Consider the following 13,716-nt stretch of genomic DNA (forward strand, 5'->3'; position numbering starts at 1 on the left):
GTTCAACATACTGTACATACTTTTTGAAGTCAACAGATTTGCTAGTTGCAAGTACAAATGGTAGTAGCAGCATGTGCTATTTGCAGGTGTACAGAAAGTCTTTCCTGACTGATCTTCAGCACTGTGCTGGTCACTGAGTTCATCTCCACAAAACTCGTGAACATTAAAAACCAGGGTTATACAAGTGAACCTGGACTGCCTTAATTGCATATGGAGCAGTGAGGGGGTGTAACGTGATCTGGAATTGTTAAGTTCCCTCCCTGATTTCAATCAGATCGGAATGTGTATCCAAATGAACTGCATCACCCTGTGTGCGTTTATTCATAGAGTAGTGAATGAGGACACTTCCGCAGTCTATCAGAGTTCAAAGCAGGTTTAAGTAACAATGTGGTTCTAAAAAATGAATGGTGGGCTTGTCAGCCACACCAACCTGTCTCACCCACTGATTGGCTCTCTGTTAACTTGTAACAAACATCCCTTGGGCTATATATTGTAGGAAGGTGTGACCCATTTGTCAAGTGGAAATACCAAGCCTACTAGTGAAGGTGTTTTCAGAATTTTTTGTTTGTTTGTTGGTGTTATAGTTTTAATAATAAAACAATATCTAAATATGAGGTCTCAGCTTAGAAAAGCCCCCCAGGTTTTTGAATTCTTGAAAAAGAAAGTGGTGGGAGTGCAGCACACTATGCCCAGGTCCTCGGCTTGCGCTCTAGACTCCAAGGATGTCAGTTTGGCACCCTGTGGACACAGTGTCACCTCCATCCCAGGACCCAGGAGCTGGCCCGTGGTGGGCAGCCTGTTTGAGCTCCTTCTGAAAGGAGGCTTGAAAAGACAGCACGAGGCACTGGTAACGGAGTCAATTAACTAAATACCTACATGAAAGTAAAGTTATTGAATTGTTTTTCTTTCAAGGTAGTAGAACATGCCGCAGAGAGTTAAGTTGTGCACGTGCAGTAATAATTTGCATACAGATGCTTTCTGCCTACTGTATTTGGCGAGGGGGAGAGGGAGGGGGATGATATGATATTAAAATATACATTTGCAGAATATACAACGTATTTAATTTTGTACCTACTTTTTTGTATACTTGTTGTATTTGGAAGTAGTCTAACACAGGCAATCTGCATGCGTAATTACGCATATATATTTTTTTTGTTGTTGTTTCCCAGTTTCACTATCACGAGAAGTTCGGGAAGATTTTCAAAATGAAGTTGGGATCTTTTGAATCGGTCCACATCGGTGCTCCTTGTCTCCTGGAAGCCCTGTTTAGGAAAGAGAGCAACTGTCCGCAGAGGTTGGAGATAAAACCCTGGAAAGCATACAGAGACTATCGAGATGAGGCTTATGGGCTCATGATACTGTAAGTACAATACAGTGAGGCACACAGAACGTATGGATCAAAAAAAAGATAACAAATATTCACCAAAACAAAGTGAAATTGTTTTAACTAAATAAATATCTTGAAGCAAGCTATAAACAGAACAATATACTTGAAAAACGTTTTGGACATTCGTTTCATTGGGTTAGGTAAACTTGTGAAACACTTGTAATTGTTGTAAATATATAGCATTATGCTAAACGTTTATTCGAAAACAAAGTTTAAAATGTAATGAGACAGATGCAATTCACGAGAATGGTACAATCTGGAATTAAAGTTTGATAAATCGAACCTTTATTTCACACGCAGGGAAGGAAAGGATTGGCAAAGGGTCCGTAGCGCATTTCAGCAGAAGCTAATGAAACCCAGCGAAGTGATGAAACTGGATCGGAAAATCAATCAGGTATTTATCGTGCAGCTTAAAAGACTCAAAACAAAGTGTCACAACAAGAAGGGATACATCATATTGTTTTATGAAAAGAGCATGAAAAAGGCACGCTCCCGATAGAGAATACCATTGTGGATATTCCGGTTAACATTTAATCAGTTATAGTACAACTCCGCCTCACTTAATAAACGCAATTTGGGAAATGCATACGATTAGAAGGGTTTCATGTAAGCTGCTGTACAGTATTGAGATGTTTCATCTACAGCAGCACAATGTAGAGTACAGAGAACTGTAGGCGTTACAACTTGTGTTTAATTATTGCTACGTTCTTTTTATGCACAGCTATGTCCAAAGGTTTTGCATCACCTAGAAAGGATTGAGACGTAAATAAAGTTAAAACTATATAAACATAATTTAAAATTATATTTATTTAGCACCATGTAATCAAAGAAACTACAAAATTATATCGCAACGCCATTAAAATTGTTGTTAAATATATTAAATATATGAAAAACTACAAAGCGGTATTATAATTGAATATGTTAACGTAACATTATTCAGCAGGTTTCATTCGACTTTATCGAGAAAAAAAATCGCTAATTCTATAGGGTGATGCAAACCCCTTTGCCACAGCTGTATATTGTATATTTGGGCATAACGCACATTCCTGTAATACAGTGCAATATCTTCTATATTCGGAAGCAGATTCGATATGCTTAAAATATGTTTGAAGAATATTTTCCGTAATATCCCTTATGTTTTTTCAGGTCTTGGCAGACTTCATTGAAAGAATGGGGACTGTTACTGATGCAAACGGCAGAATAGAAGACCTATACTGTGAACTGAACAAGTGGTCATTTGAAAGTAAGCATGGTATTATTCAGACTAGCATATAATAAACACAATAATATATACTGAATACAAATATTTCATGAAATTGTTATTATTTCTACAGAAAAATATTGTTAATGATCCTATAATATACAATTAACTCTTACCAGTATATTAAATGAGCAACTCATATATTAAAAATATAAATATATAATATTTTATTTATTACAGTTTCAGACAGCTTTACACCCCTAACTGCTCCATACATTGAGATTCACTGAAGAGTACAATATCCTAACTCATCTTAGTAGTATAATTTGCACTTACTGTAAACTATACTGTTTCATTATTGATTTTGCATTGAACCCTGTACTGCTCTGTAAGTCTCCTTGGATGAAGGTGTCTGCCAAATAAATAAATCAATAACTACTACTACTACTACTACTAATAATAATAATAATAATAATAATAATAGTAATAATAATAATAGAAGTAGAAGTAGTAATAATAATGGCAGTGTGATCAGAGATCCAGGTTCGCTTGTATAATCCTGGTTTTCAGAATGGTATCTGCCCTGGTTTTTAATGTTCACATGTTTTGTGGAGATGAACTCGGTGACCAGCACAGTGCTGAAGATCAGTCAGGAAAGCCTTCGTGTTCACCTGCTCGGGTGTGGAGTGCAGATTCTTCTGACACACTCACATTTCTCGCAATGTCCTTTCCCTTGTGTCCCAGCTATCTGCCTGGTGCTTTATGACAAGAGGTTTGGGCTCCTGCAGAAAGAGGTGGACGAAGAAGCCTTAAACTTTATAAAGGCAATAAAAACAGTAAGTGAGAACAATGATTGTCAGACTTGTGGAGTCTTGTGGAGTCTATTTTAATTATCTAAACAGTGACAGATCGTAATATCGTCGCCCTTTAACTTTACATGGTGTTATCCCTCACAGGTGATATATTGATACGTGTTGATAATAAAAACATGTTCATGATAGAGCAAGGTTACCAGGTTTAGGGTGGCGGTATTATAATCCACTGCTGGATGGGTCATTAAAAAAGAAAATTATTATATGATACTTAATTTAAGCCTGTTATCATGTATGAAATGCATCTAATGAGTATGGTTCTAAATACATTGCATTGTTTCCGGTAGAGTTGTTTCAAGATAATAGAGTAAGTGTTGACCAGAATATTCACAAAGCTGTGCATAATGTCAAAATTGTGTTGATCAAGGGGATACAAGACTAGCCATAGAAATTTCAAGACATTTGTCATTTAATTAACTACATTTCTTTTATTATTTCTAAATAATTAACTATGTTTATTTTATTATTTCTAAATAGCTACAAGAAGTGTATAGTGTGCCAGTCTGTGTATCTTCAAAAGCATTTGGAATGTTGGGTTCATTGAGTTCATCCGGTTTGAGTGCTACATGATTGTAGTGCTAGAACAAACACATTTCTTAACTCTAAGCCTGGTTTGTGAACAGAGTAAATGGTTTGAAGTGTGCTAAGCGTGGTGGTGGGGCGCTAGCATTCCAAGAAGGATGATTTTCTTGTGTCTTTCTTTCAGATGATGAGTACTTTTGGCAAAATGATGGTGACTCCGGTGGAACTTCATAAAAGCTTGAACACAAAAACCTGGCAAGACCATACAGATGCCTGGGACCATATATTTAAAACAGGTATGTTATGTATGCATGCATACACTGTGACTAAAAAGTATTCAATCACACGCTAATCTGTGGTGTATGGGGGAGGCTATTATCCGTAGGTCGACATCCAATTCATGACTCCCAGGATTGTTCAACATTCAGTGTGATGAACAAAGATCCCTCCCAGTCATTCTGTACTGGTATTAAATGGATAACATTTGGAGCACCTCTGTCCTGATACAAGTTTACCTTGATAAATTTGCACAGAATTTTTGCAGTTTTTCTATGCTTTTGCCATGTTTAAACTATGCATCTTGTTTTTGATCTGCTTTATGCATACCTCATTGGGCTTTACCATGCTTAACATCTTTTTGATGGTTTTTCAAGAGGGTGTGGAGGGACGCAGCCAGGCAGCCAAGGGGAACAATTGACGTCACTAGCGAGTGGCATTCAATCTAAATAAGTTTTCCAGTCAGGTGGTGTGTGAGTGAACTTGGTGGCACTTCAGCTGTAGGTAAAGCAGCGCCAGCTGTGCTGTAGTAAACTGTATAACCTGCTATGAGGGAGAGGAGCCAGATATTTGTAAGAGGAGGGTGAGGTTAACATGAAACATTGACCTCTTTGCCACTGCCCTTTCGAGACACAGTTTGTGTTGCTGCAGGCACATACCTCTCTCTCTCTCTCTCTCTCTCTCTCTCTCTCTCTCTCTCTCTCTCTCTCTCTCTCTCTCTCTCTCTCTCTCTCTCTCTCTCTCTCTCTCTCTCTCTCTCTCTCTCTCTCTCTCTCTCTCTCTCTCTCTCCACACATAAACAAAGTGTGTTTGAACAGTTCAACCTCCTGTGATCGGTCAGCCCAGTACAACTTCCATTGAGGATGTATCCTGGGTTTTTGCTGTTTCAATTGTTCATTATCTGTTAATGATTAAAACAGCAGAAAATGCAACACTCTATCCCAGGAGAAGCAGGATGAAGCAGGATACTCGTCCATCTTGATTAAGCAAAGAGTCATTGAAAAACATATAACTTCAATATTTAGCGACAACCTTCTTCTTTTTCAACCTTTATTTTTGGTAACTAATTTTTAAAATAGGGAGTTATCTATTAAATGCCTTTGAACACACACAAAAGATTAAGTATTTCAGAGTTTAATATATTATTAAGGTTGATGTCAAAACAACAAGCCCACCACACACACAGCCCTATCCCTGGAAATCCATGTATTATGCAACAGTTTATTTTTAACAAAGCACGTCTATCAAAAATACAACTTACCTACAGAGATTCACCTGATTCTCGGTTAGGGCAGCTTGTCCTTTCATTGTACTCTGAAGGTCCCAAGAGAACAGCGATGAAGCAGTAACTGATAGAGAAAGGCTACACGACTATGAATATCCATCACCATTTTTGGGTGATTCCAGTTTGCTTATACACTGCCTATACCCAGTGTCTGTGCTCACTCAAACAGTTGATTGCAGTAGGTGGAGAATAGGGAAACAATGATGAATAAACCATGCACAAAAACACCATACACGTTTTATGAATACTGGTATAGGTCTGGTATTGGATGAGTGTATTGTATAATAGATATGTGCCTTATCTATTACACTGTATCTGTTACACACACACACTTCTTGTGAATACTCACATACTCATGTGGAGTTCCACTAGATTTCTGTATTTGTTTCCGTTTTTTCTTTAGCAAAAGTCTACATTGACAAGAGACTGAGCACACATTCAGCAAATCCAGCAGATGACTTTCTGTGTGATATCTACCACAGCAATGATCTCTCCAGGAAGGAGCTGTATGCTGCTACTGCAGAGCTGCAGGTTGGAGGGGTAGAAACAGTAAGTAGCCTCTGTGCGGAAGCGAAGCCATTCACCCAGTAGCATGCATACTTAATGGCAGAGCTAAGATAGGCTCAGCAATGCAATGCATCTTAAAGTAATTGGTTAAGATTTAGGAAGTCATTTAGTATTAACTTTGCAGAACTGCATTCTTGTACGGAATAAAGATAAACAATTGACCTTTTTTGTTTGAAATCATTCAAACATAGTTTTAAAATGAAATGCGCAGCAGAGATAGGTGTAAACTTGTGTCACAAATCCAATATGATATTTACTGGAAATAATTATAAATTGTTGTTTCTTTTTGTGTGTGTGTGTGTGTCTTTTAGACTGCCAACAGCTTACTCTGGGCAATCTTCAATATCTCCCGTAACCCGCATGTCCAAGAAAAGCTCCACAAGGAAATTCAAGATGTGATTTCAGTTCATCCGATTCCCACTGCGAAAGACATTATGAAAATGCCTTATCTTAAAGCTTGTCTGAAAGAGTCTATGAGGCAAGTCACATTCATTTTCATATTGATTTACTTCTAAACTGTTTTAGTGCACTGCGAGTTATGATACACTAAAGCTGTGCTTGTCATGTTTTACATGTATGACAATTACAGCAGACAGTAAATAACTTTTTTCAGTCAAATAGCTGGCTAATTCAGTAGAAAACCTTCATACAATTCAGCCTTTTTCACTAAGCAGAGCGGTAAGGGGCCATCCCCTCCAGTATATTAATTCAAATGACATTAAGCCAGGCTTGCTAACCTTTCAGCAAATGGATGCCATTGAAAACTTTGGAATAATACTAATAGCTAATACAACATGATGATATAGTCAAAGTTACTCATCGAACTGATCTCTTGCAGGTTAACACCATCAGTTCCATTCACAAGCAGGACATTAGACAAAGAAACAGTGCTGGGTGATTATGTGCTGCCCAAGGGGGTAAGTAGAAGGCTGTTTTATAATTGTTAGTTGTTTTATAAACCAGCAATGAGAAGGCACGCATCTGCAAATATATGATTTTCTTTAATGTAGCATGTTGTAATGGATCAATATTACTCAAGTGCATTATTACACAAAGAGCATATCAATTATATTGTTAAAAAAAAACCCTGATTAAAGGACAGTATTATACATCACATTGTACATGATCATATGTACAGCCTTTATACATTTCAATTTATTAACCCTTGACGTGTTTTCTTTATAGACCGTCTTGATGATAAACAGCCAGGTGTTGGGATCCAATGAAGAATACTTTGATGATGGCAAGCAGTTTAAACCCGAGCGCTGGCTGCAAGGCAGGAATTCTATCAATCCGTTTGCTCATGTGCCATTTGGCATTGGAAAGAGAATGTGTATAGGGCGCCGACTGGCAGAGTTACAGCTACAGCTAGCACTGTGTTGGGTAAGGATATGGTTACTTATGCCACCACATTTTAATTTAGGCGCAGCCCATAAAGGACATTAACAGTGGAGGGGGGGAGGGGGGTGTGTGCTTATGGGTGGCTTTTTTAAATACTTGTCTGGATGTGTCATTCAAATAAAAAAACATAGAGATGACCAACTGATTGATTGGTTTGCGGAAAGCTTTCGCTAGGACTGTATAAGGTACGTTTCTTTTCCCCCTTTGTTAATTATTATTTATTTATTTCTTAGCAGACGCCCTTATCCAGGGCGACTTACAATCGCAAGCAAATACAAATACATTCAAGTGTTACAATATAAGTCATACAATAAGAACAAGAAATACAATAATTCTCAAGTGTGACAAACCACAATTCAATAATACAGCAGATAATAGTGAAAGTTACATCAGGATATGATTAAGTAGTGATAGTTACATCAGGATATGATTAAGTACAAAATACTACAGATTAAACACTTGGGAGATTACAATATTCTGAGGTACAGGATTAAATGCAGTAAAATAGGGGGCAGATAAGAGCAAAATAAAGCATATTTAAATGAAGGGTGATAGTGTCCCAGGATACAACAGAGGAGTTCTACAGGTGCTGTTTGAAGAGGTGAGTCTTAAGGAGGCGCCGGAATGTGGTCAGGGACTGGGCAGTCCTGACATCTGTAGGAAGGTCGTTCCACCACTGCGGAGCAAGGGTGGAGAAGGAGCGGGCTCGGGAGGCAGGGGAGCGTAGCGGAGGTAGAGCCAGTCTTCTAGTGCAGGCGGAGCGGAGAGGTCGAGTGGGGGTGTAGGGAGAGATGAGGGTCTGGAGGTAGCTGGGTGCAGTCTGATCAAGGCATCTGTAGGCTAGTACAAGAGTCTTGAACTGGATGCGAGCGGTGATCGGGAGCCAGTGGAGCGAGCGGAGTAGTGGAGTAGCGTGGGCGAAGCGAGGTAGAGAGAACACCAGGCGAGCAGCAGAGTTCTGGATGAGCTGGAGCGGACGGGTGGCGGACGCAGGGAGGCCAGCCAGGAGGGAGTTGCAGTAGTCTAGGCGGGAGAGTACCAGGGCCTGGACCAGGAGCTGGGTAGCATAGTTGGTGAGGAAGGGTCGGATTCTTCGGATGTTGCTCAGGAAGAATCTGCAAGTGCGTGCCAGAGTGGAGATGTGCTGGGAATAAGAGAGGCAGGGGTCCAGGGTGACTCCAAGGTTTTTAGCTGAGGAAGAGGGAGAGAGTGTGGTAGATTCCAGAGGAACAGAGATAGAGAGATCAGAGGAGGGGGAGGAGGAGGGAAAGAAAAGGAGGTCAGATTTAGAGAGGTTGAGTTTGAGGTGATGCGAGTGCATCCAGGAGGAAATAGCAGACAGACAGGTAGAGATACGGGAGGAGATGGTGGAGTCAGAGGTGGGGAAGGAGAGGAAAATCTGAGCATCATCAGCATAGAAATGGTATGAGAAACCATAGGATGCGATGAGGGGGCCCAGGGAGCGGGTGTAGAGAGAGAACAGGAGAGGACCCAAGACTGACCCTTGGGGGACTCCAGTCAAGAGAGGGTGAGGTGTGGAGGTTGCTCCACGCCAGGTTACCTGGTAAGTGCGGTTGGAGAGGTAGGAGGAGAACCAGGCCAGAGCAGTGCCAGAGATCCCCAGGTCAGCAAGAGATGATAGTAGAATAGAGTGATCAACAGTGTCAAAGGCAGCAGAGAGGTCGAGGAGAATTAGGACAGAGGAGAGAGAGGCAGCTCGGGCACACTTAAGTGAGTTGGTGACAGAGAGAAGGGCGGTTTCAGTGGAGTGAGCAGAGCGGAAGCCAGATTGGAGAGGGTCAAGCAGAGAGTGGTTGGACAGGAAAGCAGAGAGCTGGCGGTGTACAGTCCGCTCGAGGGTTTTGGAGAGGAAGGGTAGGAGGGAGACAGGACGGTAGCTCTGGAGGGAGGTGGGGTCGAGGGTAGGTTTTTTGAGGAGGGGAGTGATAGAGGCTTTTTTGAAGGCAGAGGGGAAGATGCCAGAAAGTAGAGAGGTGTTGAGGAGGGAGGAGATGAAGGGGAGTAGAGCAGGAGCAGCAGCTTGAAAGAGGTGAGTGGGGAGGGGGTCCAAGGCACACGTGGTGGGTTTGTGACCCTGGAGCAGGGAGGAGAGGTCAGAGTCTGAGAGGGGCAAGAAGGTGGAGAGGGAGGGCGAGTTAGTAGGGGATGTAGTGGGTGTAGGGGTTGGAGCAGGAGGGGGTGCGGGGGAGGGAGAGGTGTTAAAGAGTTTGCGGATATCTGAGATTTTAGAAGAGAAGAAGGAGGCAAAGTCGTCAGGGGAGATAGAGGAGGGAGGAGGAGGGGGGGAGGGTTTAGGAGGGAGGAGAAGGTAGAGAATAGTTTACGTGGGTTGTTAGTGGAGGCTTGGATTACAGATTGGAAATAAGCACATTTAGCAGAGGAGAGAGTAGAGGAGAAGGAGGAGAGAAGAGTGCGGTAAAGGTCTAGGGCAGCAGGGAGTTTGGTTCTCTTCCATTTCTTTTCAGCAGATCGCAGTGTGATTCTTGCCGAGCGGAGCACAGAGGAGAGCCAGGGATGGGGAGGGGAGGGGCGAGCGGGTCGGGAGGTGAGGGGACAGAGGGAGTCGAGGGAGGAGGTGAGTGAGGAGAAGAGGGTGGAGGTAGCAGAGTCTACGGAGAGTTGTGAAAAGGAGTCGATAGGAGGGAGGTGAGAGAGAGCAGTGGAGGCAAGGACAGAGGGGGAGAGAGAGCGGAGGTTACGGCGAGAGGTGACAGTGGGGGTAGGAGGAGCAGGGAGAGGGGGGAGAGACAGAGAAAAAGAGATGAAATAGTGATCAGAGAGGTCCAGGGGGGTGACAGAGAGGTTGGAGGGGCAGCAGGCCCTGGAGAAGGTGAGGTCCAGTTGACGGCCAGCTTTGTGGGTAGGAGGGGACGGAGAGAGACAGAAGTCGAAGGAGTGAAGGAGAGGGAGGAATCCAGCAGAGTGGCTGGGGTTGGAGAGATGGATGTTGAAGTCACCCAACAGGACAGTCGGGGTAGACAGAGAGGGGAGGGAGGAGAGTAGATAGTCGAGTTCATCCAGAAAGTGAGTGAGAGGCCCAGGGGGGCGGTACAAAACAATGAGCAGGAGTTGACAGGGAGAGGTTAGTTGGACTGCATGAAATTCAAAGGTAGTGACAGAGAGGGAGGTGAGATCAGAGGGGACAGAAAAGAGTAAGGAGGGAGAGAGGAGAAGACCCGTCCCACCTCCCCGTCCGGTGAGACGCGGGGTATGGGACAGGACGTAGAGAGAGGACAGGGCAGCAGGAGTAACAGTGTTATCAGGGGACAGCCAGGTTTCAGTGAGAGCAAGGAAATCGAGCGAGAGGTGGGAGGCAAAGGCAGAGATGAAATCAGCTTTGTTAGCAGAAGAGTGACAGTTCCAGAGTGCACCAGAGAGTGTGCGGGAGGGGGGGAGAGGCAGAGAAATGAGGTTAGAGGGGTTGGAGGAGCAACAGCGGAGGGAGGGCAGAGGACGAGGACAGGAGGACAGAACAGGGATGTGAGAGACAGTCATAGCAGGACAAGCAAGACAAAAGGCACAGTAGGAGCAGTGGGGTGGAGGATACAGACCTGGCTAGTAGATGGCTTCTTCCAGAGCGCTGGTAGGTTCGGATCTAGTCGAACAGCGTCTCAGCGCAGGCCTCCCCTCGCTGGGCTCCCACAGCTAGACTCCCGGCTCTTTTGTTGAGGCGCTTCTGTTGGCTGGCGCTTCATGCTGGCGCTAAAATAAGCTGCTTGAATAAATGTTGTTACCCCTGCTTGGCAAAAGAACCAACTAAACTGTGTGGAAACCAATCAAATAGCAAAATCAACTGCTAATCAATTTAGCCACTCACCTGGTACTAATCACACACAAACTCAGCCAATTCAAACACCACCTTACAATGTCACCAAATGTAGTAGTTACAATTACAAAAAGCAGGAACTTATCTATCTGCCTCTCTCCCTGGTTCCCTGAAGACTGAACTAATTACCAGATGCCCACTCTTAAATAACTCCCTTCACTTAGCAAGGGAACTAGCTGCTAACTGCTCTGGAGACAATAGTTTCACACACTTTGATGGGATCACACAACTGCAGGAGCTGTGTGGAGACCAATTCAAATGCAAACTGCTCTAATCAAGTTAACCCACCCTGATTCAAATTTACAAATTACAAATTAAGTACTCAAAATAAGCACACTGCCTGGGATAAAATCACACACTCCTCCCCAATTAGAAACACCAGGTAATACTATATAGTTAATGGAAAAATTACTAGGAGCAGGATCAAATACCTATCTTGCTTCAAATGCTGGTTACCTGGTTACCTGGTTACCTGTCGACTCCCACAGCTAGACTCCCGGCTCTTTTGTTGAGGCGCTTCTGTTGGCTGGCGCTTCGTGCTGGCGCTAAAATAAGCTGCTTGAATAAATGTTGTTACCCCTGCTTGGCAAAAGAACCAACTAAACTGTGTGGAAACCAATCAAATAGCAAAATCAACTGCTAATCAATTTAGCCACTCACCTGGTACTAATCACACACAAACTCAGCCAATTCAAACACCACCTTACAATGTCACCAAATGTAGTAGTTACAATTACAAAAAGCAGGAACTTATCTATCTGCCTCTCTCCCTGGTTCCCTGAAGACTTTGACATTGTACTTTCTGAATTGCAGATCTTAAAAGAATTTAGAATTGTGCCTACTGATCTCGACCCTGTGGAAATGAATCATTCTGGAATCCTCGTCCCTAGCCGGGAGATGCCAGTTGCATTTATCAGACGATAAGGTAATGCATGGATCACTCCTTTTATTACACTAGTGGTATGTTACCCATTAAAATAGTTCATATTTGAAAAGAAAACAAAAAACCTGAAACTGTATAACATGAACTGATAAAAAAGGGTATTTGTCTTAAAATAAAGGATAATAACTGTGAAGATGGACAGTATTTCTGTGCATTATACAGTGCGCCCCCTTTATAAAGAGACCCTTTATACCACAGAACCAGTTATAAGACTATTCTAAGTCACCTGAACTTGTATCCTGTCCTCGGAGTGTCATTGACAAAAAAAAAAAATTCTAAAGATTCAACTTGAAATGAAAGATGCCTAATGTTTGTTTTTACATATTTTTAACAGGTAACCCATGCAAGACGTTTTTACACTTTATCTAAAAAACAGAAGAGATACAGTACGACAATTCAGTGGCCCTCTGAAATCTGTACTTGGTTCTGGAATTCGATAAGGAAAAAATAAAACAAAAACATACCTGGTGTACTACGTTTGACAAGGTTAACAGGACCACAATATTGATAAGAAGATAATATAATACAGTGCTGGACCAGCCATTAGCAGAGCAGGGTGTGTCCTATACTTACAGATAGCACAGGAGGTAGGCTGAGGAGCACTCTTAGCTATTGCACTTTAATTCAGACATTGCCTTTAGATCATTTTTTAATTTAACTCACACTTTATTTAAAACCTGTTTTTAATGTATAAACTGCTGGGAGAGTTCAAAATGAGCCATGCAAGAGTTAAAAAAAAAAAAAAAAAACTCCTTTACCTTTGACTATAGATGATGGCTCCTTAGTTCTTCATTCATTGTGCATTGCAAAAAATTGCACTTTTTTGTTGTTATCATAGTAACCTCTTTACATCCAAGTAATAAAGGAATACACAGGATTTATGTTGGGCAATAATGATCAATGACGATTGCTCTATTACAAATTCATTTTGTTACCCTAGGCCCAAAACTAACCATAACCCAAAAATCCTAAAGTGTTAGTACTCTTTACAGGAGAAATAACAATTAGCATATTTATTCATCTTTGATTAATCTTGTCACAAAACAAGAATGTGTTGTGACTGCTGCTATATTTATTAACAAATATGAACTTGCTTCTGTATATTTCTACTGTGTATCATATTTAGAAATGAGAATATTTGTGCATTGAAACATACAGTATAATACATGTTTTTGTCTATACATCATATACCTGGTTCTAAAAAAAATGTAAATCTATGTGAACATTAACATCAGTGTCTAAATATTAAATACATTATTTCAAAACCTCTTTGTTTTGCATTATTATTATTATTATTATTATTATTATTATTATTATTATAAATAAAGCCTAGTCAATTTATACTTAGCTAATGTGCATAGATCTTAAACATTTAGAAGACTTAACCTACTGTGAGCTAATGTGTGAGGTGAATA

The 13,716-nt window shown here is 41.5% G+C and overlaps 1 protein-coding gene across 1 annotated transcript; it reads left to right on the forward strand.

Annotated features, from left to right (window-relative positions):
• Positions 1-533: 533 nt before the first annotated feature.
• On the forward strand, positions 534-13,515 carry LOC117433450 (1,25-dihydroxyvitamin D(3) 24-hydroxylase, mitochondrial-like). The gene is made up of 12 exons (XM_034055722.3): positions 534-847; positions 1,170-1,360; positions 1,688-1,781; positions 2,534-2,630; positions 3,333-3,424; positions 4,167-4,278; positions 5,947-6,092; positions 6,422-6,588; positions 6,949-7,027; positions 7,296-7,493; positions 12,172-12,283; positions 12,636-13,515. Exons 1-11 carry the CDS (start codon positions 611-613, stop codon positions 12,280-12,282), a joined length of 1,524 nt encoding a protein of 507 aa, XP_033911613.1. The 5' UTR covers positions 534-610; the 3' UTR covers position 12,283; positions 12,636-13,515.
• Positions 13,516-13,716: the final 201 nt, after the last annotated feature.

The sequence above is a fragment of the Acipenser ruthenus genome, chromosome 29, assembly GCF_902713425.1.
Source record: "Acipenser ruthenus chromosome 29, fAciRut3.2 maternal haplotype, whole genome shotgun sequence".
In the NCBI taxonomy this organism is placed as follows: Eukaryota; Metazoa; Chordata; class Actinopteri; order Acipenseriformes; family Acipenseridae; genus Acipenser; species Acipenser ruthenus.